This window comes from Salmo trutta, chromosome 24 (assembly GCF_901001165.1).
Source record: "Salmo trutta chromosome 24, fSalTru1.1, whole genome shotgun sequence".
Classification (NCBI taxonomy): Eukaryota; Metazoa; Chordata; class Actinopteri; order Salmoniformes; family Salmonidae; genus Salmo; species Salmo trutta.
This window is the reverse complement of record NC_042980.1, coordinates 10,083,772-10,110,677: the sequence shown is the minus strand read 5'-3', so window position 1 is coordinate 10,110,677 and position 26,906 is coordinate 10,083,772. Positions and strand designations below refer to the sequence as shown.

Here is a 26,906-nt window from a genome sequence, read left to right as displayed (position 1 = left end):
AATTGAGGAGTACCAAGATGGCTGTGTGGTAGCTTCAATACAGAGCCCCCTGTCAGTCATCCAGGGTTTATACACATACTCTTTACATGATGTCTCAATGTAACCATGATTGCGTTCAGACCCCAGTGCAGCTCAGTGTTAACAAGCGTAACGGTATTGTCAGTATCTTCTGAAAACACCCCACATAAAGCTAGCCAGCTAACGTTCAACTCTAGCTACATGCACGGCGTCCTCATCGACTAAACATACATTTAAATCAACGTTTGCAGACGTATGCCTACCTGTGCGTAGAATTCCAAATAGTTATTGACATTGTGTCGTTTTTCCTTCTCTGATTAGCTTGAAAAGCACACAGCTTGCTTCAAGAAATGGTTCAAGTTTACGAACAGTCCTTCCTGGACAGCAGGCAATAGACTATTCTTGATTGGTTACTTTCGTAAGCGTCATTGGGGGCGTATTCACCATCAAATAAACGCTCGATGCATTTAAAAGCTGAGATTGACTACACTGCCATCTACTGGGACAATATATACATACACGCACCAAATTGGATTTTAGGTTACTACAAATCACTGTTTAGGCATGCTTGACTTTATGAGGAAACTAGGCAGGGTTCAAATTATAGACCGGCTTGGATAAACAAATACCCATAAACAAATTAGCATTCCCCCAGGCCAACAATAACTGAAATATCAAAAACATAATTGGACAGCTATTTTATTAATTTTGGCATACAACAAGAAATGAGATGTTCTCCTATGGGAATCATTTCATTATTCTACATAAAACAAACCAGATACAATATTTTAAACAGACAATATTCACTATTCGCTGACATTACTATGATAGAAAAAAAATCATATGAGCAAGGAGGGACATGGTTTTGTAGAGCACATACAATGCCTTCCGAAAGTACTCAGACCCCTTGACTTTTCCCACATTTTGTTACGCTTTGTTATTCAAAAATGGATTTAAAAAATCCTCTGCAATCTCCATCGATCATCCTTGAGATGTTTCTACAACTTGATTGGAGTCCACCTGTGGTCAATTCAATTGATTGGACATGATTTGAAAAGGCACACACCTGTTTATATAAGGTCCCAGAGTTGACAGTGCATGTCAGAGCAAAAACCAAGCCATGAGGTCAAAGGGATTGTCCGTAGAGCTCCGAGACAGGATTGTGTTGAGGCACAGATCTGGGGAAGGGTACCAGCAGCATTGAAAGTCCCCAAGAACACAGTGGCCTCCATCATTCTTAAATGGAAGAAGTTTGGAAACACAAAGACTCTTCCTAGAGCTGGCCACCCCGCCAAACTAAGCAATCTGGGGAAAAGGGCCTTGGTCAGGGAGGTGACCAAGAACCCGATGGTCACTCTGACAGTGCTCTAGAGTTCCTCTGTGGAGATGGTTGTCCTTCTGGAAGGTTCACCCATCTCTGCAGCACTCCAAAAATTTGGCTTTTATGGTTGAGTGGCCAGATGGAAGCCACTCCTCAGTAAAAGGCATATGACAGCCTGTTTGGAGTTTGCCAAAAGGCACTTAAAGACTCTCAGACCATGAGAAACAATATTCTCTGGTCTGATGAAACCAAGATTGAACTTTTTGGCCTGAATGGCAAGCGTCACGTCTGAAAGAAACCTGGCACCATTCCTACGGTGTAGCATGATGGTGGCAGCATCATGCTGTGAGGATGTTTTTCAGCAGAAGGGACTGGGAGACTAGTCCTTTATGAAAACCTGCTCAGGACTGCAGACTGGGGCGAAGGTTCACCTTCCAACAGGACAACGACCCTAAGCACACAGCCAAGACAACGCAGGGGTGGTTTCGGGACAAGTCTCTGAATGTCCTTGAGTGGCGCAGACAGTGCTCTGACATGTACCTGATCGAAAATCTCTGGAGAGACCTGAAAATAGCTGTGCAGCAACACTCCCCCATCCAACCTGACAGAGCTTGCGAGCATCTGCAGAGAAAAATGGGAGAAACTCCCGAAATACAGGTGTGCCAAGATTGTAGCGTCCTACCCAAGAAGACTTGATGCTGTAATTGCTGCCAAAGGTGGTTCAACAAAGTACAGAGTAAAGGTCTGAATACTTATGTAAATGTGATATTTTTATTAAATTAGCAAACAATTCTAAAAACCTGTTCTTGCTTTGTCATTTATGGGGTATTGTGTGTAAATGAGGGGGAAAAACTATTTAATCAATTTTAGAATAAGGCTGTAACAAAAGTCAAGGGGTCAGAATACTTTCAGAAGACATTGTACGAGACAATTTGAACAAACACTATTTTAAATTCACTCTTTTTGCCTGCGTTTTCCTTGGGCCAATAACTTTTTTTTAAGTCCGGTAACACTTTGTAAACAAAAGTACTCAACGTGATACATGTTAAACTACATAAATCAGGTCTTAACAGATCTCTTTTAAAACATTGAAGTTTCAAAATGAGGCATAGCATTTAGAAGTAGCGTAGTTACTGGGATGTAGTTCCAGGAAGCTTTATTCTGCTTGGCTTCCCAGAGGAATCCTTCTAATTTACTGTGCCATCAAAGTATTCATACCCCTTGACTGATCCAAAAGTTTGGACTGATCCCATATATTCTTGTGATACTGCCTGAATTCAAAATAGATTATATATTTTTTTCTCACCATCTAAACACAATCTATAACAACACACTGAAAACATGTTTTAAGAAAACCTAGAAAAATGATTGAAAATGAAATACAGAAATATCTCCTTTACATAAGTATTCCACCAAGAAGAACCACCTGTAATGGAAGGACTACGAAATTAATGGACTTTTGCATTGAATGGATTTTGAAACTTGCACAGACGACTCCTTGATCATTAATTAACTGTCCATTTCCAAAAGTGATAGCCACGGACCATGTCAGCCCTTTTGTGATTGTTGATGGACTATTACCTACGGAACTAGGCAGACAACTCTATTTTCACAATCAAACTGCACTACTGACTGTGGACACTACTTATAACTTGACATGGATGACAATTTAAAAAAAAATTCACATTTTTGTTAAAATGCGCTCTAGGAAGAATCAAATACTGGAGCCTGAACAACTAAAAAGCTCTGCTAATCCACTTTGCTTTCCATATCAGACACGTCAACGTGAAACCCGTTCAATCTCCTCACTTAATGCAAGCAGGAGACCAGAAAATAGCTAGCTAAACCCTAATCTTAGTAAAAGCATGTCTAAAAGATGTGAATACTGGCCTTGTCAGATGGAGAAAAAAAATAAATTGTGAGGAGACATCTGAGCTGGCAATTTTTAATTCTTTGCTAAAAAATATTCTTAAAAATAAACGCAACATGTAAAGTGTTGGTCTCATGTTTCATGAGCTGAAATAAAAAGAACCCAGAATTGTTCCATATTCACAAAAAGATTATTTAGCTCAAATGTTGTGCATAAATTTGTTAACATCTATGTTAGTGAACATTTCTCATTTGCCAAGATAATCCATCCACCTGACTGGTGTGGCATATCAAGAAGCTGATTAAACAGCATGATCTTTACACATGTGCACCTTGTGCTGGGGACAAAAGGCCACTAAAATGTGTAGTTGTGTCATACAACACAATGCCACAGAAGTTGAGGGAGTGTGCAATTGGCATGCTGACTGCAGGAATGTCCACCAGAGCTGTTGCCAGAGAATAGAATGTTCATTTCTCTACCATAAACTTCCTCCAATGTCGTTTTAGAGAATTTGGCAGTACATCCAACCGGCCTCACAATGTCATTTTAGAGAATTTGGCAGTATGTGAAACCAGCCTCACAATCGCAGACCACGTGTATCCACACCAGCCCAGGACCTCCACGTCCGGCTTCGTCTGAGACCAGCCACCCGGACAGCTGATGAAACAGTAGTATTTCTGTCTGTAATAAAGCCCTTTTGTGAAGAAAAACCTAATTCTGATTGGCTGGGCCTGGCTCCCCAGTGGGTGAGCCGATGCCCTCCCAGAACCACCCATGGCTGCGCTTCTGCCCAGTCAAGCGAAATCCATTGATTCAGGTCTAATGAATAATTTTCAATTGACTGATTTCCTTATATGAACTGTAATTCAGTAAAATCGTTAATTGTTGCATGATGCGTTTATTTTTGTTCAGTATAAATAGTTAAATCTGTTATGCCGTCTTCAAAGCAAAGCATATTCGGGATAGCTTACACATGTAATACAGGAATCTGCATTGTTTTTCCGAGGTTTGAAGAACACATTCTAGACATCTTTCAAAGTGAAGCTCATTTGAAAAAATAAATACAGATGAAGTCAGAAGTTTATATACACTTAGCCTGGAGTTATTAAAACTCGTTTTTCAACCACTCCACAAATGTCTTGTTAACTATAGCTTTGGCAAGTCGGTTAGGACATTACTTAGTGTATGACACAAGTAATTTTTCCAACAATTGTTTACAGACAGATTATTTCACTGTATCACAATTCCAGTGGGTCAGAACTTTACATACACTAAATTGACTGTGCCTTTAAACAGCTTGGAAAATTCCAGAAAATGATATCACGGCTTTAGAAGCTTCAGATAGGCTAATTGACATCATTTGAGTCAATTGGAGGTGTCGATGTATTTCAAGGCCTACCATCAAACTCAGTTCCTCTTTGCTTGACATCACGGGAAAATCAAAAGAAATCAGCCAAGACCGCCAATTCTTTTTTTGCAGACCTCCACAAGTCTGGTTCATCCTTGGGAGCAATTTCCAAACGCCTGAAGGTACCACGTTCATCTGTACAAACAATAGCGCTCAGGAAGGAGACGCGTTCTGTCTCCTAGAGATGAACGTACTTTGGTGCGAAAAGTGCAAATCAATCCCAGAACAACAGCAAAGAACCTTGTATCTATATCCACAGTAAACCGAGTCCTATATCGACATAACCTGAAAGGCCGCTCAGCAAGGAATAAGCTACTACTCCAAAACCGCCATAAAAAAGCCAGACTATGGTTTGCAACTGCACATGGGGACAAAGATCGTACTTTTTGGAGAAATGTCCTCTGGTCTGATGAAACAAAAATAGAACTGTTTGGCCATAATGACCCTCGTTATGTTTTGAGGAAAAAGGGGGATGCTTCCAAGCCGAAGAACACCATCCCAACCATGAAGCACGGGGGTGGCAGCATCATGTTGTGGGGATGCTTTGCTGCAGGAGGGACTGGTGCACTTCACAAAATAGATGGCATCATGAGGGAGGAAAATTATGTAGGTATATTAAAGCATAATCTCAAGACATTAGTCAGGAATTTAAAGCTTGGTTCCAAATGGGTCTTCCAAATGGACAATGACCCCAAGCATACTTCCAAAGTTGTGGCAAAATGGCTTAAGGACAACAAAGTCAAGGTATTGGAGTGGCCATCACAAAATCCTGACCTCAAGCCTATAGAAAATTGGTGGGCAGAACTGAATAAGTGTGTGCGAGCAAGGAGGCCTTACAAACCTGACTCAGTTACACCAGCTCTGTCAGGAGGAATGGGCCAAAATTCAAACAACTTATTGTGGGAAGCTTGTGGAAGGCTAACTGAAACGTTTGACCCAAGTTAAACAATTTAAAGGCAATGTTACCAAATACTAAATTGCGTGTATGTGAACTTCTGACCCACTGGGAATGTGATGAAAGAAATAAAAGCTGAAATAAATCATTCTCTCTACTATTATTCTGACATTTCACATTCTTAAAATAAAGTGGGGATCCTAACTGACCTAAGACAGGGAATTGTTACTAGGATTAAATGTCAGGAATTGTGAAAAACTGAGTTTAAATGTATTTGGCTACGGTGTATTTAATTTTCTGACTTCAACTGTATAAACTACCGGTTCTTCACTGGGAGGCATTAGGGCCGGGTATTTCAAACTTTTCTTGCCCAGGGACCAGCAACCCAGGGACCACCCCATCATGTTAGCCAAAAAAAAGTAACATCTTATCAGTTGAATGATAATGGCAAGTAGAAGTAATCAACTTTTTAAAATGTTGAGATTTGGTCAACTTTTTTCATTATTTTGACCTAAACACAGTTCATTGGAAGAGGAAGTGTAAACTCTAGTCTATTAGCTAGAAAAGGTAGTGTACCTTGGCGGCATTGAGAAAATGTTGCTGCTGTAAAGCAAATTTTCAGCATTTCTACATTGAGCTGAGAAAGCTTTGCTGTTTTGATGCAAATTTCCAGAAATGCTAGTTTAGCATTGAGCTGAGAGACAATTTTGCAGTTTTAAAGCTAATCTCCTGTAATTCTATGCATTTTGGCATGGCTAATGCTGTGTTCCTTTGCTCAAACATTGTTTTTAAAATCAATAGGGATGTGCCCCGAAGGCTCTGGAGCAACGAACCGCCCTTGCTGTCTCTGCCTGGCCGGTTCCCCTCTCTCCACTGGGATTCTCTGCCTCTAACCCTATTACAGGGGCTGAGTCACTGGCTTACTGGTGCTCTTCCATGCCCTCCTTAGGAGGGGTGCGTCACTTGAGTGGGTTGAGTCACTGATGTGGTCTTCCTGTCTGGTTTGGCGCCCCCCCTTAGGTTGTGCCGTGGCGGAGATCTTTGTGGCCTATACTCAGCCTCGTCTCAGTATGGTAAGTTGGTGGTTGAAGGTATACCTCTAGTGGTGTGGGGGCTGTGCTTTGGCAATGTGGGTGGGGTTATATCCTGCCCGTTTGGCCCTGTCCGGGGTATCATCGCAAGGGGCCAGTGTCTCCTGTCTCAGCCTCCAGTATTTATGCTGCAGTAGTTTGTCGGGGGGCTAGGGTCAGTCTGTTATATCTCCTGTCTTATCCGGTGTCCTGTGTGAATTTAAGTATGCCCTCTCTTTCTCGGAGGACCTGAGCCCTAGGACCATGGCTTAGGACTACCTGGCATGATGACTCCTTGCTGTCCCCAGTCCACCTGGTCATGCTGCTGCTCCAGCTTCAACGGTTCTGCCTGCGGCTATGGAACCCTGACCTGTTCACCGGACGTGCTACCTATCCCAGACCTGCTGTTTTCAACTCTCTAGAGACAGCAGGAGCGGTAGAGATACTCTGAATGATCGGCTATGAAAAGCCAACTGACATTTACTCCTGAGGTGCTGACGTGTTGCACCCTCGACAACCACTATGATTATTATAATTTGACCCTGCTGGTCATCTATGAACATTTGAACATCTTGGCCATGTTCTGTTATAATCTCCACCCGGCACAGCCAGAAGAGGACTGGCCACCCCTCATAGCCTGGTTCCTCTCTAGGTTTCTTCCTAGGTTTTGGCCTTTCTAAGATACTTTTCCTAGCCACCGTGCTTCTACACCTGCATTGCTTGCTGTTTGGGGTTTTAGGCCAGGTTTCTGTACAGCACTTTGATATATCAGTGGATGTAAGAAGGGCAATATAAATAAATTTGATAAAAAAAACAAAAAAAAACTGAAAATGTTAAAAAAAGATCGCTTTTGTAGACGTCGTAATTTCACTAACGCTAGATAGCATTGGCTCATGAAACTCCCTCCAACTTCCTTCATACTAGACGCAGACATAAAAATGGTATTCACGATGATATTGTTGCAGCTAGCAATATTCATCAAATATTTCAACCCCCCCTCAAAAATATATATTTCCTCCCAAAAGAATATACAAAATGTGCAGACCCCAGTTTGAAAACCCCTACACCAGGGAACCCCTAGGATTGTAAGCTTATAAAAGACAAGTGACTTTGTTTAGCTTGTTAAGATTTATAAAACATGAATAAAACAGCAAACAGTCCATAAGTAAATCATTGAAAGAAATGGGAAACTTCCTTTATCACCTAACTCAAATGAACAGACTTGAAACAAATACAAGCAGAATTGGCAAATCCATGCCACAACATAAATATTGCACCACGTTTCGCGGCATACAGTGCATTCGGAAAGTATTCAGACCTCTTCCCCTTTTCCACATTTTGTTAGCCTTATTCTAAAATGGATGAAATAAATACAAATCCTCAATCTACACAATACCCCATAATGACAAAGCAAAAACAGGTTTAGAATCTTTTGCAAATTAAATACCTTATTTTACATAAGCATTCAGACCCGTTGCTATGAGACCCAAAATTGAGCTCAGGTACATCCTGTTTTCATTGATCATCCTTGATGTTTATACCAGTTTGATTCCACCTATGGTAAATTCAATTGATTGGACATGATTTGGAAAAGCACACACGTCTAGATAAGGTCCCACAGTTGACAGTGCATGTCAGAGAAAAAACCAAGCCACATATCTGGGGAAGTGTACCAAAACATTTCTGCAGCATTCAAGGTCCCCAAGAACAATGGCCTCCATCCATTCTTAAATGAAAGAAGTTTGGAACCACCAAGACTCTTCCTAGAGCTGGCCGCCCAGCCAAACTGAGCAATTGGGGGAGAAGGGCCTTGGTCAGAGAGTTGATCAAGAACCCGATGGTCACTCTGACAGAGCTCTAGAGTTCCTCTGTGGAGATGGGAGAACCTTCCAGAAGGACAACCATATCTGCAGCATACCAATCAGGCCTTTACTGTAGAGTGGCCAGACGGAAGCCACCCCTCAGTAAAAAGCATATATGACAGCCCACTTGGAGATTGCCAAAAGGCATGTAAAGGACTCTCAGACCATGAGAAACAATATTCTCTGATCTGATGAAACCAAGATTAAACTCTTTGGCCTGAATGCCAAGCCTCACACCAGGAGGAAACCTGGAACTATCCTTACAGTGAAGCATGGTGGTGGCAGCATCATGTTGTGGGTATGTTTTTCAGCTGCAGGGACTGGGAGACTAGTCAGGATAGAGGGAAAGATGAATGGCGCAAAGTACAGAGAGATACTTGATGAAAACCTGCTCCAGAGCTCTCAGGACCTCAGACGAAGGTTCACCTTCCAACAGGAAAACGACCCTAAGCACACGGCCAAGACAACGCATTAGTGGCTTTGGGACAAGTCTCTGAATGTCCTTGAGTGGCCCAGCCAGAGCCCGGACGTGAACCTGCTTTTACATGTCTAAAATCCTTGATTTTGCTGGTTATTATGGGTTATTGTGTGTGTAGATTGATGAGGAAAAAAACAATTTAATTCATTTTAGAATAAGGCTGTAACATAAAATGTGGAAAAAGTCAAGGCGTCTGAATACTTTCCAAATGCACTGTATAGAACAAAAATGTACACCCTCCTTACCCTAAACTATATTTTAGAATACATTTTAAATTATATTGGAAATAAAAAGTAAAAACCATACAATCCAAGGAGCACCAGCATCAAGCATCTGACACTTACTATTTAATTTCTTAAATGCATGACAGTTAATATCATGTGTGCCAAGAAAAACTATAGTACAACAACAAATTCAACAAATCATAGAAAATTAAATAAAGAAGCCTGAAAAGTTCAGGGCTAATATCTCTCAGGGTTTAATAAACAAAGAACAGTCAGCTCTTTTCTTTCTTTTGAGCGCGCTGTCTCTCATTTCTGAACAGACCTGGAGAGAAGGACGTTGGCTCTGTGTGCTGACGTCTGAGCCCGCCTTCGCGACAGAAGCTACCATGGCCTGTTGTTTTGTTTTAAAAAAGGACAAAGTGCCCGAAGACAGAAAAATGTGGACGGTGATCAGTAGTACTGGAGAAAGGTTCTCCGTCATCCCAAACCATGTGTTGGGGAGAGCTCAGTGCGTGTTGGTCGGTTGGTGTGTGACTGATGACAGCCTGGTGGCTCAGAGGGGCTGCAGGACAGTCCTCCCTGCCTCAGAGGCTCCTCCACTGGCCCCTGTCCTTTCTAGCTCAGACAGCTCCTCAAACACATCCCTGAGGAGAGGAGGGTACACACACACACACACACACACACACACACACACACACACACACACACACACACACACACACACACACACACACACACACACACACACACACACGTCAGTCAAGGCATGGCTCACTGAAACAAATCCACACCCCTTACAGTGGGTTCCAGTGCATAAAATGATACACACATTACATTAAGTTCCCCACAAGATCTCCCACCATAAGTGAAAGTAGAATTTTAGTTTTATTAATGTCCTGATATTAAAACCCCACAGCAAACTTCTAGTTACCAGACGGTTTTACTTTGGCACATTCTTTTTTTCTGACAAAACAGAAAGAAATTTCAACAAATAAGCTTTTCTTATAGCATGAAAGAGGGGACATTTTGTTCCAGCTTCTGCTCAGAGTTGACAATTGTATGGACAACCCTGCTTACTAGAGCTGGGTCTCTCTCAGCCTCCACTGCATTATACTCAGTCACTCACAGACTGGTATAGGGCATATAGTGGGAGGCTGGTGGTTTTTCCCTTACCATAAGAGAACAGGGTTGTGATCAGTAGGGGACACTGTAGAAAAACATTTTGCAACTGAAAATGAAAATATGCTTTCTTATTGGACAAATTTCACATTGTTGCCCTAATTAATATAATCCAGCACACAACTGAAGCTGGTAGAGGGAGACTAACTTGTGCATGTAGAAAAAGATGTATCCGCTGCGGTCGCGGTCTCTCTGCACCGTGGCCTCTTGCGTGCGCGACACATCCAGGTCGTTGTAGGTCAGCCACGACTGCTTCTTCATGTCGTACACGTCGCTGATGTAATGACCTGAGGGTCCGGAGATATAATTATAGGTTAACATTAGACTATAAATACACAGGTGTCTTGGCTTCTCGTGGTATCGTGCTCATATGCTGCCTCAGCTGACTCATTTTATATTTATGCTTTACATTTTTGAACAGATTGATAATCTGTGGCTCCTGCTACACAGTAGTGTGTTATGAGATGTACAGATAGTCGTTACCAAAAACATTCACATCTCTTGCACTCATTTCTGGTAACCACAAATAACGGTGTATCTCGCAGCATGGGCATATACTGTATCTTAGCAGACTGGTCTATAGGCAGGGCAGTGCTTACCAGAGGAGGAGCTGCTCCCGATGTGACTGACTACACTGATCAGCCGGAACGAGTTGGCCAAGTCTCCGCTCTGGGAACAAGAAAGGAAGGTGTTCAGCTGGGCCGTTTCTCCCTACTTAATCTTAGACACCCAGAACTAAAATGGTGCGTAGTTGCACCAGATGCTTTATTTTCTTGGGGGACATGTTAGAAAAGACACGAACAAGACTAGCAAAGCCTCCACTAATCTTGGGCCATATACTGTATACCTGGGTATTTTGAAACACCGGCGGTATGATTTTAAATACTTTCACAAAAATATGTTATACTAACAACAATTATATTATTCACAAAAATTAAATTGAACCAGTCACATTGTGTGTTTATTTACAAAGAGCAAATGTGAGATCCACTGTTGACCATCACAAGAGGTGATCAAATTCACTGCTGATGTTTGCCAGCTAAATAATCTTATTACTAACCAACTATCTATACATTCAAAAACACTTTCTTCATCTCAGGGCTCTAGCAACACATTTGGTTCGCTAACTTGCTAGCTATAGGTGGCTAGCTTGCAAGATCAAGCTTCTTGGTGACAGCAGAGACAATCCCCTCCTGGTTCAAGTGTGAGTAGCCTTTTGAGATAGTTGTATAACTTTATGAGCTGGGTTCTCTGTCCTTGCATTTAGTTTGTTCGCTTGTGCTTGTTAGCATTTAGCTTGTGTCAACTATGAGAATTTGCTATGCTTTTGTTAAGCAAAAAAAATACAAAAAATATCTGGAAAGAAATACCGGCCCTTGCATGCACTCCCGTAATACCGTATACCCTGGTATGGAACAGGAATGGTATTAAAGGTATACAAATCTGGATACGACCCAACCCCATTCTCCAGACCCTTAAAACGGAAACTCTCAACCAAGTCTATGGGCTAAATGTCCCCTTTCCTTCCGAAATTCTAAAAAAGTGGTGCACCTGCGAAATTGTGATTTGTTCAAAAGATCAGTGACGAAAAATCTGGTACAAGAACATCCACAGAAAAGGTGTCATTCTACATATACAGCTGAAGTTGGACGTTTACATACACCGTAGCCAAATACATTTAAACTCAGTTTCACAATTCCTGACATTTAATCCAAGTAAAAATTCCCTGTCTTTGGTCAGTTAGGATCACCACTTTATTTTAAGAATGTGAAATGTCAGAATAATAGTAGAGAGAATGATTTATTTCAGCTTTTATTTCTTTCATCACATTCTCAGTGGGTCAGAAGTTCACATACACGCAATTAGGATTTGGTAGCATTGCCTTTAAATTGTTTAACTTGGGTCAAACGTTTCTGGTAGCCTTCCACAAGCTTCCCACAATAAGTTGTTTGAATTTTGGCCCATTCCTACTGACAGAGCTGGTGTAACTGAGTCAGGTTTGTTGGCCTCCTTGCCCGCACACGCCTTTTCACTTCTGCCCACAAATCTTCTATAGGTTTGAGGCCAGGGTTTTGTGATGGCCACTCCAATACCTTGACTTTGTTGTCCTTAAGCCATTTTGCCACAACTTTGGAAGTATGCTTGAGGCCATTGTCCATTTGAAAGACCCATTTGGAAACATTGAACTGCACAGAAATGCTAGATAAAAACACAGGTAAGAGTTGTGAAGTGAAGAATCTGGTGGCACCAGTGAATGCTCCACACATGGCATTCAAAACTGACTGCTGGTCAGGTACTACAGAGTCCCTGATGAGCTTTACTGGACATTTCATTGGCAATGTCTGGACAAGAAAGCAGGTTGTGCTGAATGTCAAGACTATGACTGGATCACACACAGGAAACTACAGAGAGATGTTTTTGACCATGTTGGAATACTGGGAAATCCACACAGAACGTGTGGTGTTGGTCCTCAGGGACAGTGGGGAAAACATGGTGAAAGGTATGAGACTGGCAGAGCTTCCAGACTTCAGCTGCAGTGCACACACCCTACAGCTCGTAATCAATGATGGCCTATCCAGTCAGAGAGCTGTGCTAGACATTATTGCCATGTTGAAGAGCTGTGCAACTGACTTTAACCACTTTGTATTGGCCAAACAGAGGCTGAGGTCCATTCAGGAAGAGCTTGGGCCTTCTCAAACACAGCATCATCCAAGCAGTTCAAACACGCTTGAAGTCAACACTACACATGTCGCAGAGGATGTTTGAACAGAGGCGTGCACTGAATGTGTATGCAGGTGAATACAGATACATCAGCAGTTTGTCTGTTGCACAGTGGGACATTGTCTCTAACGTAAGTGAGACTCTGGCACCTATGGAGGAGGTGACACTGGAGATGAGCCAGTCCAACTCTACAGCCGCATGCATCATCCCCAGTGTGTCGCTGCTGAAGCTGCAGCAGGAGGGTTCTTCTACTCAAGGCATCAAAACTTTACGGAAGACCATGTTGGACAGTCTGACGAGGCGGTTCTCCAAGGCCGAGGAGTGGTGCTGGATCCACGTTACAAGCGCTAGGCCTTCACCTCAGGGACAGCACTAGAGAAAGCAAAAGAGTGGCTGAAGGAGGAATCTGACCTACTAAGGAAACCAAATCCCAGAGCCACAGCAGAAGGGACTAGTGAAGAGGAGGACCCAGAACCAGGTGCAAAGAGGCAAAGAGTCCGGGTAGATCAGCCACCCAGTCTGGTGGACAGCCTCTATGCAAGAATCCTCAGAAGCCAAGAGAGCAGGGCTGAAGTCCAGTGCAGTTTTGAAATTGAGTTGGCGCGTTACCTCACAGAGCCTGTGTGAGGGAAAAATTATGTATTCACCTTATTTGTTGGATATGTAACAATTATTTACTTACAGTAAGATATCTGTCCTGCTAATTCTGTGTTTTATGGTCTCCACTCTAGCACCCTGCAGCTAGTCTGGGTGTTGAGGACATGGGTTCTACTAGAGATAGCTTGAAGCTGACAATTGATTGATGTTGGTGGTGACAACCTAAAAGCTGGCATTCTATACACAATAGATGGTGTGTGTGACTCGAGATAGAGAGAGCCTGGAAGAGTTGAGAACAACGCCTCATTGTCTCATCTTCCTGGCATCTGGGAGACTAAGTAAACGACCATCCAATGTAGATAACCAAGTTGGCTTATGGAAGGTTAGAAATGACTGACTAAGCAATCTTGGTATCAGCTATATAAAAACTGTGCATCGTCTGTAAAGGCTAGACTCTCAGCCTAACAGTCAGTCAAGACTGGTGGGCTGACGGTCTCACCATTGCAAATAATTAACCGATATTAAATAAAGACGATTGTTTGAAGAAATGACCAAGTCTCTCTCAGTACTGAATTTCCACGACACCCGTCATTGACAGAAAGAGCAGCTTGCCTTTGGAGTGGTGGAAGCAGAATGAGGACAGACTTCAATCACTCGCAAAGAAGTTTCTGTCCCCCACATTCTTCGGTCCCAAGCGAGAGAGTGTTCAGTGAGGTGGGGATCATTTATGATAAGCGAAGGAGCAGACTGACAGGGGAACATGCAGATAAGCTCTGCTTTCTGCCTAAAACTTCTTAACTGGGAATATTGAAGACTCATGTTAAAAGGAACCACCAGATTTCATATGTTCTCATGTTCTGAGCAAGGAACTTAAACATTAGCTTTTTTACATGGCACATATATTGCACTTTTACTTGCTTCTCCAACACTGTGTTTTTGCATTATTTAAACCAAATTGGACATGTTTCATTATTTATGAGACAATTTATTTTATTTATGGTTTATATTAAGTTAAAATAAAAGTGTTCATTGTTCATTCAGTATTGTTGTAATTGTCATTACAAATATATATAACATTTGGCTGATTAATCGGTATCTGCTTTTTTTGGGTCCTCTAATAATCGGTATTGAAAAATCATAAATCGGTCGACCTCTAACACACACACACACACACACACACACACACGAAATAGAATTTTTAACTTATATTTGCAACCACAAAAACAGCCGCCGGTCCACCCACCGTCAACTTAAATGGTCATGTGTATTCTTTTATCTACATTTCTATGATTTCAAAATCTGTTTCCTATGGCGGATTGACAGTATAACTTAAAACAGATATTCCCATTCAAGGTCAACATTCTATGATGTGTGCACCATGTCAGTACATTTAATCCGCCAAAATAAGACAGGGCATGCTGTGTTTCAACCGATGGCAGGCACAACACAAAAACCTCAGATTATGCCAAATCGTCTGCGTATCTCCATGCACTTCTCAAAATCATGCATAACGTCTAGTGGTTGATCAACTGTATTGCAAGCAAATATTGTTATTTTTGGGGGAAATTGAGGTGTTTGAGGCACGGGAATTTATAATAATGGTAGGCTAATAAAAACATTAAAACATAGGCCTAATGATAAAACAGATGCATTTGCCGTTAGTAAGGAGATCACATGTTCCCTAATATATTTATTTCACTTTTATTATATAGGCCTAAATCATAATCATATTGCAGGACATGTCTCTCCTTTTCTGACATGGCTGGTTTATTTCTGCTACACAACAAATATTACGCTCCCATTTATCCATCTCTCATTCAATAGCCAAGCATGCTTGAAAGTAAATAGACCGGTAGCCTATTTAAAATATTTGACAGTATTGTTTGGCTACAGTATTGCAATAGGAACGCGACATCATAGCCTATTTCATCTCGGAGCCTATAACGAAAGCAGGAGATAAACAAAATACTGAACAATTTGTTTTTTCCATAGAAGTGTGGGCTGTAGCATTTACTTTTTAAAAGATTAAAACATTCTGCCCATACTTCTACAGAAATCTGATCAAATTGCACTTTCTTTTAGAAACTATCATGGCACAGTTTCAACATCTCCAGATCATACAGCAAAAGAAGATATTTTGTTACTGTAAAATTGTATTTTCCAGGCGGGGTTGTGACGCTCGTCACGAGCGCACAAACATAGTAGGGCTCTGATTAAATCAACGAAAACACGCGTATATGTTGCATACGACAGTTTGAGAAATCCCAATATTTTGTTGCCGCGCAAATCCTAGGAATTTTGTGAAATTTATGCAGTTGATAAATGACACTAACCTGGTGAAGGTTAGTGTGAGGGAGAAAAGTAATAGGGAGACTTCGTACCTCAGCATTTCTCTTCAGATCCTCGGTCTCTGCTTCGCTGTACTCCATATCCAGCACCTCCTCGTTCCCAGAGTCCTCGTCTGAACACAGCAGCTCCGGCAACGAATTGTTGAACTCTGGGAGTGCGGAGAAAAACGAGGGAGAATCAAGACATGGAAAAATGTGCAAACAGACACACACACTTCTTTACTTTAGTGAAGCTGCGTATTGGCATAAAAAGGGGTAGCAGTGTCTATGCTGTACCTTGCAGGCTGAGCTCTGTGGCTCTCTTCAGGTCGTCGTCCTCCCTCATCTCTTGGGCTTCCTGTAGGAAAAACCACACGTTGCAAAGGTCAGGTTTGCATCGCGGTGATGCAATAACCAGCTGTCCTGTCCGGCTCTATCAAAAGTTCACATAGGTAACATTGGCCCTATATATATTCATTTTATTTCACCTTTATTTAACCAGGTAGGCTAGTTGAGAACAAGTTCTCATTTACAACTGCGACTTGGCCAAGATAAAGCAAAGCAGTGCGACACAGAGTTACACATGGAATAAACAAGCGTACAGTCAATAACACAATAGAAACAAATAGTCTATATACAGTGTGTGCAAATGGCGTGAGGAGGTAAGGCAATAAATAGGCCATAGTAGCGAGGCAACTACAATTTAGCAGATTAACACTGGAGTGATAATGTGCAAGTAGAGATACTGGTGTGCAAAAGAGCAGAAAAGTAAATAAAAACAATATGGGGACGAGGTAGGTAGATTGGGTGGGCTATTTACAGATGGACTATGTACAGCAGCAGCAATCGGTTAGCTGCTCAGATAGCTGATGTTTAAAGTTGGTGAGGGAAATATAAGTCTCCAGCTCAGCGATTTTTGCAATTCGTTCCAGTCACTGGCAGCAGAGAACTGGAAGGAAAGGCGGCCAAAAGGAGGCGTTGGCTTTGGGGATGACCAGTGAGATATACCTGCTGGAGCGCGTGCTAGTGACGGTGGGTCTGAGCTCAAGACAGATTGTTTTCTTGTGGATCACAAAAACATTACAGAAGCGGAAGGAGGATTAGCCTACATTACAAAAACAGTGAACCACCAACATCAGGTTTCCCCTACAGTAAAATGTCCAATGGTAGAGCTGTATAGGGGGGTCTCGCTCTAATGTCCTAGTGTGTTGAGTCTTACATGCTCCTGCAGGCTCTGGGCCAGGGCTTGCTGCAGCTCCTGCTCCTCCCTCTCCTGCTCCAGGCCATACTGCTGCACCCAGTCCAGATCCCCCTGCACCCCCTCGGGGGTCTGGTTCTCCTTGTTCTCGTCCATGGTCAGGTCCAGGGAGTCCAGCACGTCTACACACAGATACACACTCCGTTTAGCATGGGTTGGTAAAACACACATTTAAAAACAGAGGCTTCTGCATGCGTTTTGTATAATTAAAGTCTATAGTCTTAAAATAGCATAGTTCAATGAAATGAATGGGCATCTAGTAAGTAACTGCAGAGAGCTGTTTTGGTGTGTAGTCTCAAAAATAATTTTAGTGAACTGTTTAAGCCTACTCCTCCCTGTCCCTCCTGGCTGGTGTGTCTGTGTTTCTGAGATTGGTGGTTACCTGCAGACGGCTTAGTGTCCGTCTCCAGCAGGTCTGGGCGGTAGTTCATCTCCTGGGCGTCGGCGTCGCCCAAGCCCGTGTCAGGGCTGCTGGTTGGCTCGTCCTCAGGGGCATGGCAGGAGAGCCCAGCGTCCTGGCGACTCATCTCCAGCACCGCCGCCAGCATTTCCTCATCGTTGATGCTGTTCAAGTCTGACACATCTGGGTGGTGGACACCTCGCTGGACCTAAACACACAGCCAGAGCTCATCATGTCACACACTAAACACAGTGTTCTTTCAACCTGGCCCCGCATGCGTCAGCAGTTAGGGTGTAGTAATTTATACCCCCCCAATCCCTCTGGTGCCCCAACCTCGTCTGCTCTGTCGTCGGGCAGACAGTCGCTGAGGCGGCGCTTGTGGCTCACCACCTTCCGGCTCAGCTCCTCCTCGCTGTCAGAGTCCACCAGGATAGTGCTGGAGCTGCCCCCCGCCTTCAGAGAAACTTTCCTGGTGGAAGGAAATGAAAACAGTAGTTAGAAGAACCAAAACATCCACACTTTTGTGCGCCATCAAGGAAACACTGGACACGATTGGCCTTCCTGGGTTGGAGGTAAAAAGTGTGTGTTAGTGATTCCATGTTCTTAGACTGGCTTACCGAAGTAGTGAGGAGGAGTTCACTGACTGGGAGGCCTTCAGTGTTCGTGACCTGTACAAAAAAACCAGAGCGTGGTAGGTTAGAAAACAAAATATTGTGATCAACGTTATTTGGACATTTAAGACCAGTCTGTGTGGTGACTTCCAAAGAAAATGGCAAATAGTTGGGACAATGTTCACTGTCTCCAAGTGTGCTTGTGGGGTGGGGTGGGGGGGTGTTTCTTACATGGCGGCGTTTGCGCTCCAGCCCAGACTGAGGGGGGGGCGCGTGGCGTCTGTGCAGTGGGACAGCAGCGTGAGGTAGCGGGGGATCATCACCTGCTGGCCTAGCTTACTGTTCAGTGACAGCTGGGCGTTGAAGCTGTAGCGCTTCAGGTGCAGAATCAGAACTCTGCGTGAGGGAAAGGATAGAAAGCAATGTAGGGTTATCTGAAGAAGCCCATACCTCTTCTTCATTCACTTTGGTCATGGTAATGGCCCAAATGGCACCCTATTCCCGTGCACTAAATAGGAAATAGGCTGCAATGTCAATTAAGACAACCCAGGTGAATGATCAGCTTAGTATGGAGTTGGTGTTCTTAACACCAGGGCTAAAGATCCCCGCTGTAGACAAACGGGAGTACCTGGGAAGTCGGCTGAATTTATGAGTCACCGTCGCCACTTTCCCGCTGCACTTCTCACACGAATACTCGATTTCCTCGATCTGGAATACACAGACAGAAAATATAACTAATCTACTTCATATTAGGATTTGAATACTATGTGGACTGTTTCATTGCCTTTAGTGGAGATTAAATATATATATATATATATATATATATATATATATATATATATATAGACAGGTGGTGGTTTGTGGGGACAGTGGGCACACACCCTGAAGAAGAGGTCCAGAGAGTCCTGGATGGACCGGAGAGGGATGGTCTTCTTCCTGCGAGGCAGGTCAATGGACAGGTCGTTGAACTGCTCTCGCTTGGTCACCACCTCGCCACAGCTGAAACACCACATATCAGCACAACCTCTGTTATGATTTGTCATTAATAACATGACATCCAGTGAGTCTTTAGGACAATTTCATATGCTTTGTAAAGGTGATATCACAAAAACTAAAGGAATGGACTCAAGAGAAAATCTTTTGACCTATTTTTGTGTAATGGAGATCCATTATTTTATTCACCATCAGGGACTTACCACCCAGGAATCCAGTCTGAAAAAGGGGCAACTCACTTACTCTTTGCAGGTGATGGTGTGCTGCACCTCAAACTCCATGTTAACCACCACAGGGCAGGTGTAGATGCGCGAGGTGTCCGCTTCCTCCCCGGGCCGGGCTGCGGCCGCCTGCTGGGGAGGCTCATCCCACGCGGCCGCTGGCGACTCGCTTTTCCAGCTCTTGTTCACTTTCTCCACGTCCTCCTTCAGCTGGTCCAGGCACTGGCTCAGAAACTCATGGGCATCCTATAGATAGAGAGAGCGAGAGAATGAGGAAGCCACCATGTGAGCGAGTATACAGAGCTGCTTAAGTGTCTAAATGGTGGTGGTTGTGTTAATATTGTAGGTCTTACGTTCTGCATGTATCCGGAGAAGCGCTCGGCGGTGGAGGAGATGGCACTCTTCACTCTCCTCAGCAGGTCTTTTTTCACCTCGGGGCACGAGATGTCCTTCTTGGCCAGCAAGTGGGCAAAGCGTCTGCATGCACAGGGAGGGAGGGAGGGGGGGTTAGGGGTCCATAAGGGAGTAAGGCAGTTGCACATGTCAAATAAGCAGTTCATTTGGTAAATGACACCAAAACAGATTTTAAAAAGGTGCATCCCTTGGAAAAGTAGAAATCTTTTGTGTTTAAGAAGAAACAAGGTGAGGACATTTGAAGAACTGATCAAACAAATGACAGTTTCCTATTTTCAGTTATGGGGTTAGCTGAAGAGGCTGACTGCTGAAGCACTAACAGCAGCCTACCTGAGCAGGGCGTTGGCTGGGACCTTCTTCCATGGGATTCCCTGCTTCAGCAGATCATTGGAGAACGATGGCAGGCTGAAAAGAGACTGGAGGATGGCGTTCATGTAACACGTGTTGCCCAGGTTGGAGAATCTGCAGCAAAGATGTTAGAGGACATTTGAGTTCTACTCTAAATCTGTACCACCACTGGTGGTAAGAATACATGTTGTGACATGAAAGTGTCTGTACTGGCATACTCATAACAAGCACGAACAGTTACAGTAAACTACTCACTTCTGGTAGTTAGGCAGCACTAGAACAGCCCCTCATTGACTATGGAGGTTAACTTCAGAATCACCACTATAACCCTGGGATGTCTCCTTACCCTTGCAGTGGAGGCTGGGGCTGGGCCAGAGTGGACGGTCTCGGCTTGTTCCAGCCACCGTAGTCCAGAGTGGGGCGCACTTTCTTTAAGGGGGTTGAGTGATTGGGTAACATGAGACTTCTCTTAGCCGAGGGGGTCAGGGATGTAGTGGATGGCCTGTGGGGGGACGACGATAACAAATGTTGAGGAACTGAAGGTGTGGCAGCATCTTAAGAATACACTCTAATGCATCATAAACACCAATGGAACAACCTGGTTAACTTCACTAGGGTTAGGGGGCAGCATTCGGAATTCTGGATGAAAAGCGTGCCCAAATTAAACTTTCTGCTACTCGGGCCCAGAAGGTAGGATATGCATATTATTAGTAGATTTGGATATAAAACTCTGGAGTTTCTAAAACTGTTTGAATGATGTCCGAGTATAACAGAACTCATATGGCAGGCAAAAACCTGAGAAAAATCCAACCAGGAAGTGGGAAATCTGAGGCTTGTAGTTTTTTCAAGTGATTGCCTTTACAGTATACAGTGACTTAGGGTTCATTTTGCACTTCCAAGGGTTCGACTAGATGTCGAAAGTCTTTATAAAAATGGTTTCAGGCTTGTACAGTGAACAGAGAGCGAACGAGAAGGCCGGGAAGTTGGTGACTCAGAAAATAATATGAGTTCAATGGCGCGCATTCACGTGAGAGGTAGCTGTGTTCCATTACATTTTTGAAGACATTGGAATCGTCCGGTTGGAATATTATTGAAGATTTATGTTAAAAAGGCCCTAAAGATTGATGCTATACATCGTTTGACATGTTTCTACGAAGGTAAATATAACTTTTTTTGACTTCTCGTCGTGAAATTTTCTGTGCGCTTCCTACATTTGGAGTAGCTTACTGAACAAAACGGAGGTATTTGGACATAAATGATGGACTTTATCGAACAAAACAACATTTATTGTGGACCTGGGATTCCTGGGAGTGCATTCTGATGAAGATCATCAAAGGTAAGTGAATATTTTTGCTATTTATGATTTTAGATGACTCCAAAATGGCGGGTATCTGTATTGCCTGATGTTGTTTTCTGAGCGCCGTACTCAGATTATTGCAAAGTGTGCTTTCCCCATGAAATCTGTCACAGTGGTTGCATTAAGGAGATGTTTATATATAATTCTTTGAATAACAGTTTAATATTTTATCAACGTTTATGATGAGTATTTCTATAAATTGATGTGCTCATTCACCGGACGTTTTTGAAGGAAAAACATTTCTGAACATTACAGGCCAATGTAAAATGTTTTTTTTTGGATATAAATATGAACTTTATCGAGCAAAACATACATGTATTGTGTAACATGAAGTCCTATGAGTGCCATCTGATGAAGATCATCAAAGGTTAGTGCTTAATTTTAGCTGTATTTCTGGTTTTTGTGATACTTCTCCTTGCTTGGAAAATGGCTGTGTGGTTTTTCTTGTCAAGGTGATGTGCTAACATAATCTAATGTGTGGTTGGATTAACGAGAATCTTATCTTTAAAATGGGATATAATAGTTCTATGTTAGAGAAATTTGAATTATGAGATTTTTGTCGTTTTGAATTTGCCGCCCTGCTATTTCACTGGCTGTTGAATAGTGTGTCCCGCAGGTGGGACGGTCACGTCCCACATACCCAAGAGAGGTTAAATAAAGATAAAAAAAAACAATTATAATATTTAAAAAAAAACACTTACCTGTCTAGAAAGGAGTGACTCGCGGAGTAGTCTTTGGTCGCCGATCGGCTGCCGTAGAATGACGTGGGCTGAAGTGGCGCCTGGACCAGTGAAACTGTTGGCAAAGCCAGACAGTTATCAGACGTGTACATGACACCAAGAAAAATTCCTCATGGGGACAATAAAGTCAAGTAAAGACAGGGCGTCTGGAGACGCCACTGTTCTAGTCTGGAGAAGGACATCCCACTTTGTATGTGTACCAGACTGACTGAGGGTCTTCACCTGAGCTACGGTTCTCCTCCGCCTGTTTCAGCTTGTCTTTGCAGCTCAGCAGAAATTTCCTGGAGGGGTCCGACATGGCCTTGTTGTTGCTGATATAAAGAAAGATTAAAGAAACAGTTTAAATTAAGTGGAGCACAATGGTTTCACTACCATTGCCCCTAATTTATTTCCCATGGTATAATAGTGTTCATTTCCCAGTAATGGTAGCAGTGTTTGGTGCATTCCTGGTCAATAACGGTCAGTGGACTACGGACATGACATTTTCATAGGACAGCATATCAATTCCTAAATTGACAGGGAGGGATGTGAAATCAATCCAAAACTTTGCTTGGTAGAGTAACATATTGCCTTCGTCATACCTGGATGAGTCATTCTCCTTGGGGTAGTCCTCAGTCAGGTCACAGTCAAAGATGTGGAGTCTCTTCCTCTTCTCATTCCTGAGGGGGCAAACGCAGCATTAAGAGTGGTTACGAGACCAATAAATACAAAAAGACTAATGCCACTGTCAAGTGAAGAAATGTTCTCTCAGGGGAAAGGCTAGTGAGAGGGGAGGAGATTTGGGACAGAGGTTGCGTTGCAAGGTGGTCCTATGACTCATTTGGTAGAGCATTGCGATTACAACGCCAAGAGTTGTGGGTTCGATTCCCGTTGGGGCCACACGTAAAATGTATGCACGCATTACTAAGTCGCATTGGATAAAAGCGTCTGCTAAATGACATGCAGTGAGTTCCAAAAGTATTTGGACAGTGATTTTTTTGGGGGGGGGTGTTTTAGCTCTGTACTCCAGCACTTTGGATTTGAAATGTTGCAATGACTATGAAGGTTAAAGTTTAGACTGTCTGCTTTAATTTGAGGGTATTTCATCAAGGGTTGGAACCAGTTCAGTGAACAGAACAAAAAAACGGAAAATAACATTTGTTAAGGAACAGAATAAGAACGAAAGTGATCTTTACTGTTCCAGAACAGAACCATTATTTTAAAAGCATGGGAACCAGTTAATAACATTGTTACATAATTTTCCCCCCAGTCCATTGTCTGCCAGCCAGCTGAAAATCTGTAGCCTACCGATATTACAAGCGTGATTCAGAAGATAGGGAGAGAGATTTCTCATGAGAAGAATGGATTTTCTCATGAGAAGAATGGATTAACTTTTTTTAATGCTAGTTAGGGATACTACAGTTGTCACCTTTCAGCGTTGGATTTATTAAACTACAAAAAAGTAAGATGCGTTTTTAATTCTGGTGCCACTCTGCACACACAAGCTTGTTAGCTAGCTAGCTTCTCTGGTCCAACGTTAAGCCAACTCTGAAGTTCAAAGATATTCAAAGTTCCTATAATAATAATAATAATTCTGTGGGCCTAATTTAGATAATGTATGTCATCACAATATGCCCAGTGCTTCAAGCCAAACCTCCTCCACCCTCTCTCCCCACCTGCAAAATTTTCGTTGCCCTACACTTTACATCACGTATGTAAACAACTCACTGAGCTATAGCTTGCCCGCTCCATAGCACGATGCTCTGTCCACACCGCATGATAGGTGAAATAATTTAATGTGTAGCTAAAAAAAAGATGAGTTAAGAGGTTTAAGAAGGAACTATATAAAACCAGTACTTTATTTTGGTTCAAACCGGTTCAGAACAACCAGAACAAACGGCTGACCTGATATGGATGAACATACCCTCAAATTAAAGCCGACAGTCTGCACTTTAACCTCGGTCATTGTATCATTTCAGTTCTGGAGTACAGAACCATAACAACAAAAAGGTGTCGCTGTCCAAATACTTTTGGTCCTCACTCTGTGTGTGTATGTACCATATTCATTACACCACAAGTCCCTCCATTTTAAATCTGTGAGGGGGGAGAATGCAAGAGCACAGTTCGGGAGTGTGCTGGAGAATCAGGACGGAGCCCGAGTGCTTTATCTACCTGGGTGGTGGGGGGCGTGTGTCTGTAGGAGGGAATGACTACCTGGTCTCAGACAGCCCACTGCGGGCAGGTGTGGAGGTCACTCTGCTGGGGCTACCCAGGGGCTTGCGGGTCATCGTCTCCTCCCTGTTGTCCACAATGGGTCGCCTGGGTGTTGTCTTGAGACAGAGGCAGAGTTTAAGTTGATGAGCTTGTCAGAGGTACTTAGTGTGGTTTTAAAATGACAGGTGTATTCTAAACGCAATTATTTACCTGTCGTTCTCCAGGCGGACTAGTCTCATTCTTTACGGATCGATTCCCGAGCACACCAAAGCTGGCACTTCCCTGGGAGGTCTTTAGAACTACCAGAAAACAACACTTACTTTCCAGCAGAGGGACTGGTCCACAGTAAATCATGCTGCAACTTTAAGAAAGAACTTAAGAAAAAAAAAAAGAAAAAAAAAAGACAATGATCTACAATTTCCAATAGATTGTTACCGGTTGATTTTCCATGCTTCAGCTTTTCAAGGTATTCTTTCATTTTCTCAGCCACAACAGGGGGAACTCTCTCAAGGGTGACTATGCTGTCATCCTTCAGAGTCACCACAATTCGTCTCATAGTGTGTATGGGCTGCATCACGACATTATTCACATTATGGTTGAGCTGAAAGCATACAAATATATAATGAACATATACATTCAGACTGCCTTAACATACACAATTTCTCAGCTATTCAAGTCCAATGTAAGCATGCAATTTTGTTACGTGAAATGAGCACGTATGGGGGAAAACACTATTATACAATACCTGGAAACTTTTGGCTGCACCACCGGCACTAAACTTCAGGCACAGGTTGACTTTGTTATCCTTCTCAAGAACCTCAAAGGTCCCCTCCTTCCATCGAGTGGTGCCCACATCTATGCTGTTGTAGCGGATTTTGACAACAGCACCGCTGGAGAGTTTGGGCACGGCGACTGCCATTGGTGACTGTCAGGGTGGTGCTCTCCAAAATAACCTTCACGGACAGGAAAAGTAGAAGGACATATTCTTTAAATATATAGTGGCAAGAAAAAGTATGTGAACCTTTTGGAATTACCTGGATTTCTGTATAAAAATTGGTCATAACATTTGATCTGTTCATCACAACAATAGGAAAACAGTGTTTTTTAACACAAATTGTATTTTTATTGTCTATATTGAATATATTTAAACAATCACAGAGTAGGTTGTAAAAAGTATGTGAACCCCTAGGCTAATGACTTCTCCAAAAGCAAATTGTCCAATCAATGAGACAAGATTGGAGATGTTGGTTAGAGCTGCCTTGCCCTATAAAAAACACTCACAAAATTTGAGTTTGCTATTCACAAGAAGCATTGCCTGATGTGAACCATGCCTCGAACAAAAGAGATCTCTGAAGACCTAATATTACGAATTGTTGACTTGCATAAAGCTGGAAAGGGTTACAAAAGTATCTCTGAAAGCCTTTATGTTCATCAGTCCATTAATGGAGAAAGTTCAGCACTGTTGCTACTCTCCCTAGGAGTGGCTGTCCTGCAAAGGTGACTACAAGAGCACAGAGCAGAATGCTCAATGAGATTAAGAAGAATCCTAGAGTGTCAGCTAAAGACTAACAAAAATCTCGGGAACATGCTAACATCTCTGTTGACGAGTCTACAATATGTAAAACACTAAACAAGAATAGTGTTCATGGGAGGACACCACGGAAGAAGCCACTGCTGTCCAAAAAAACATTGCTGCAAAAGAGCACCTGGAGGTTCCATAGCGCTACTGGCAAAATATTCTTCAGACAGATGAAACTACAGTTGAGTTGTTTGGAAGGAAAACACAACACTATGTGTGGAGAATAAAAAAAAAAAGGCACAGCACACCAATGTCAAAACCTCATCCCAACTGTAAAGTATGGTGGAGGGAGCATTATGGTTTGGGGCTGCTTTGCTGGACAGCTTGCCATCATCGAAGGAAAAATGAATTCCCAAGTTTATCAAGACATTTTGCAGGAGAATGTAAGGCTCTCTGTCCGCCAATTGAAGCACACCAGAAGTTGGGTGATGCAACAGGACAACGACCCAAAACACAGAAGTCAACAACAGAATGGCTTCAACAGAAGAAAATACGCTATCTGGAGTGGACCAGTCAGTCCTGACCTCAACCCGATCGAGATCCTGTGGCATGACCTCAAGAGAGCGGTTCACACCAGACATCCCAAGAATATTGCTGAACTGAAACAGTTTTGTAAAGAGGAATGGTCCAAAATACCTCCTGACCGTTGTGTTAAGTTCATGTTTTAAGTATCCCTATATTTCTGTTATTACGGGGCTATCACTCAGTCAAGAGTGCGCCTGCGCAGAGAGTCTTGGGGTTGATGGACCTAGCCTAGAGTGGAATGGCTACCTTGTAGTGTGTTCATACAGTATAGTAAACTTTGTTAAACTGGAACCTTGT

The 26,906-nt window shown here is 42.8% G+C and overlaps 2 protein-coding genes across 2 annotated transcripts in view; both read right to left on the bottom strand.

Annotated features, from left to right (window-relative positions):
* The window catches only part of hibch (3-hydroxyisobutyryl-CoA hydrolase), a 50,446-nt gene extending 50,029 nt beyond the window's left edge, over window positions 1-417 (bottom strand). Inside the window, exon 1 of the mRNA XM_029710897.1 lies at window positions 282-417. Coding sequence (XP_029566757.1) covers window positions 282-313 — 32 coding nt within the window. The 5' untranslated portion in view covers window positions 314-417. The remainder of the gene's footprint in view (window positions 1-281) is intronic.
* An 8,815-nt stretch (window positions 418-9,232) lies between these two features.
* LOC115160655 (ubiquitin carboxyl-terminal hydrolase 37) overlaps window positions 9,233-26,906 on the bottom strand; it is a 34,091-nt gene continuing 16,417 nt past the window's right edge. The window contains exons 2-24 of the mRNA XM_029710896.1: window positions 25,251-25,458; window positions 24,941-25,106; window positions 24,716-24,804; window positions 24,506-24,621; window positions 22,894-22,971; window positions 22,535-22,623; window positions 22,274-22,367; window positions 20,562-20,717; window positions 20,198-20,329; window positions 19,807-19,930; window positions 19,476-19,699; window positions 19,121-19,238; window positions 18,868-18,947; window positions 18,471-18,635; window positions 18,246-18,296; window positions 17,962-18,097; window positions 17,611-17,836; window positions 17,190-17,350; window positions 16,268-16,328; window positions 16,025-16,140; window positions 10,925-10,994; window positions 10,474-10,612; window positions 9,233-9,790 (exon numbers count right to left, since the gene is read on the bottom strand). Coding sequence (XP_029566756.1) covers window positions 9,700-9,790; window positions 10,474-10,612; window positions 10,925-10,994; window positions 16,025-16,140; window positions 16,268-16,328; window positions 17,190-17,350; window positions 17,611-17,836; window positions 17,962-18,097; window positions 18,246-18,296; window positions 18,471-18,635; window positions 18,868-18,947; window positions 19,121-19,238; window positions 19,476-19,699; window positions 19,807-19,930; window positions 20,198-20,329; window positions 20,562-20,717; window positions 22,274-22,367; window positions 22,535-22,623; window positions 22,894-22,971; window positions 24,506-24,621; window positions 24,716-24,804; window positions 24,941-25,106; window positions 25,251-25,424 — 2,856 coding nt within the window. The 5' untranslated portion in view covers window positions 25,425-25,458 and the 3' untranslated portion in view covers window positions 9,233-9,699. The remainder of the gene's footprint in view (window positions 9,791-10,473; window positions 10,613-10,924; window positions 10,995-16,024; window positions 16,141-16,267; window positions 16,329-17,189; window positions 17,351-17,610; window positions 17,837-17,961; window positions 18,098-18,245; window positions 18,297-18,470; window positions 18,636-18,867; window positions 18,948-19,120; window positions 19,239-19,475; window positions 19,700-19,806; window positions 19,931-20,197; window positions 20,330-20,561; window positions 20,718-22,273; window positions 22,368-22,534; window positions 22,624-22,893; window positions 22,972-24,505; window positions 24,622-24,715; window positions 24,805-24,940; window positions 25,107-25,250; window positions 25,459-26,906) is intronic.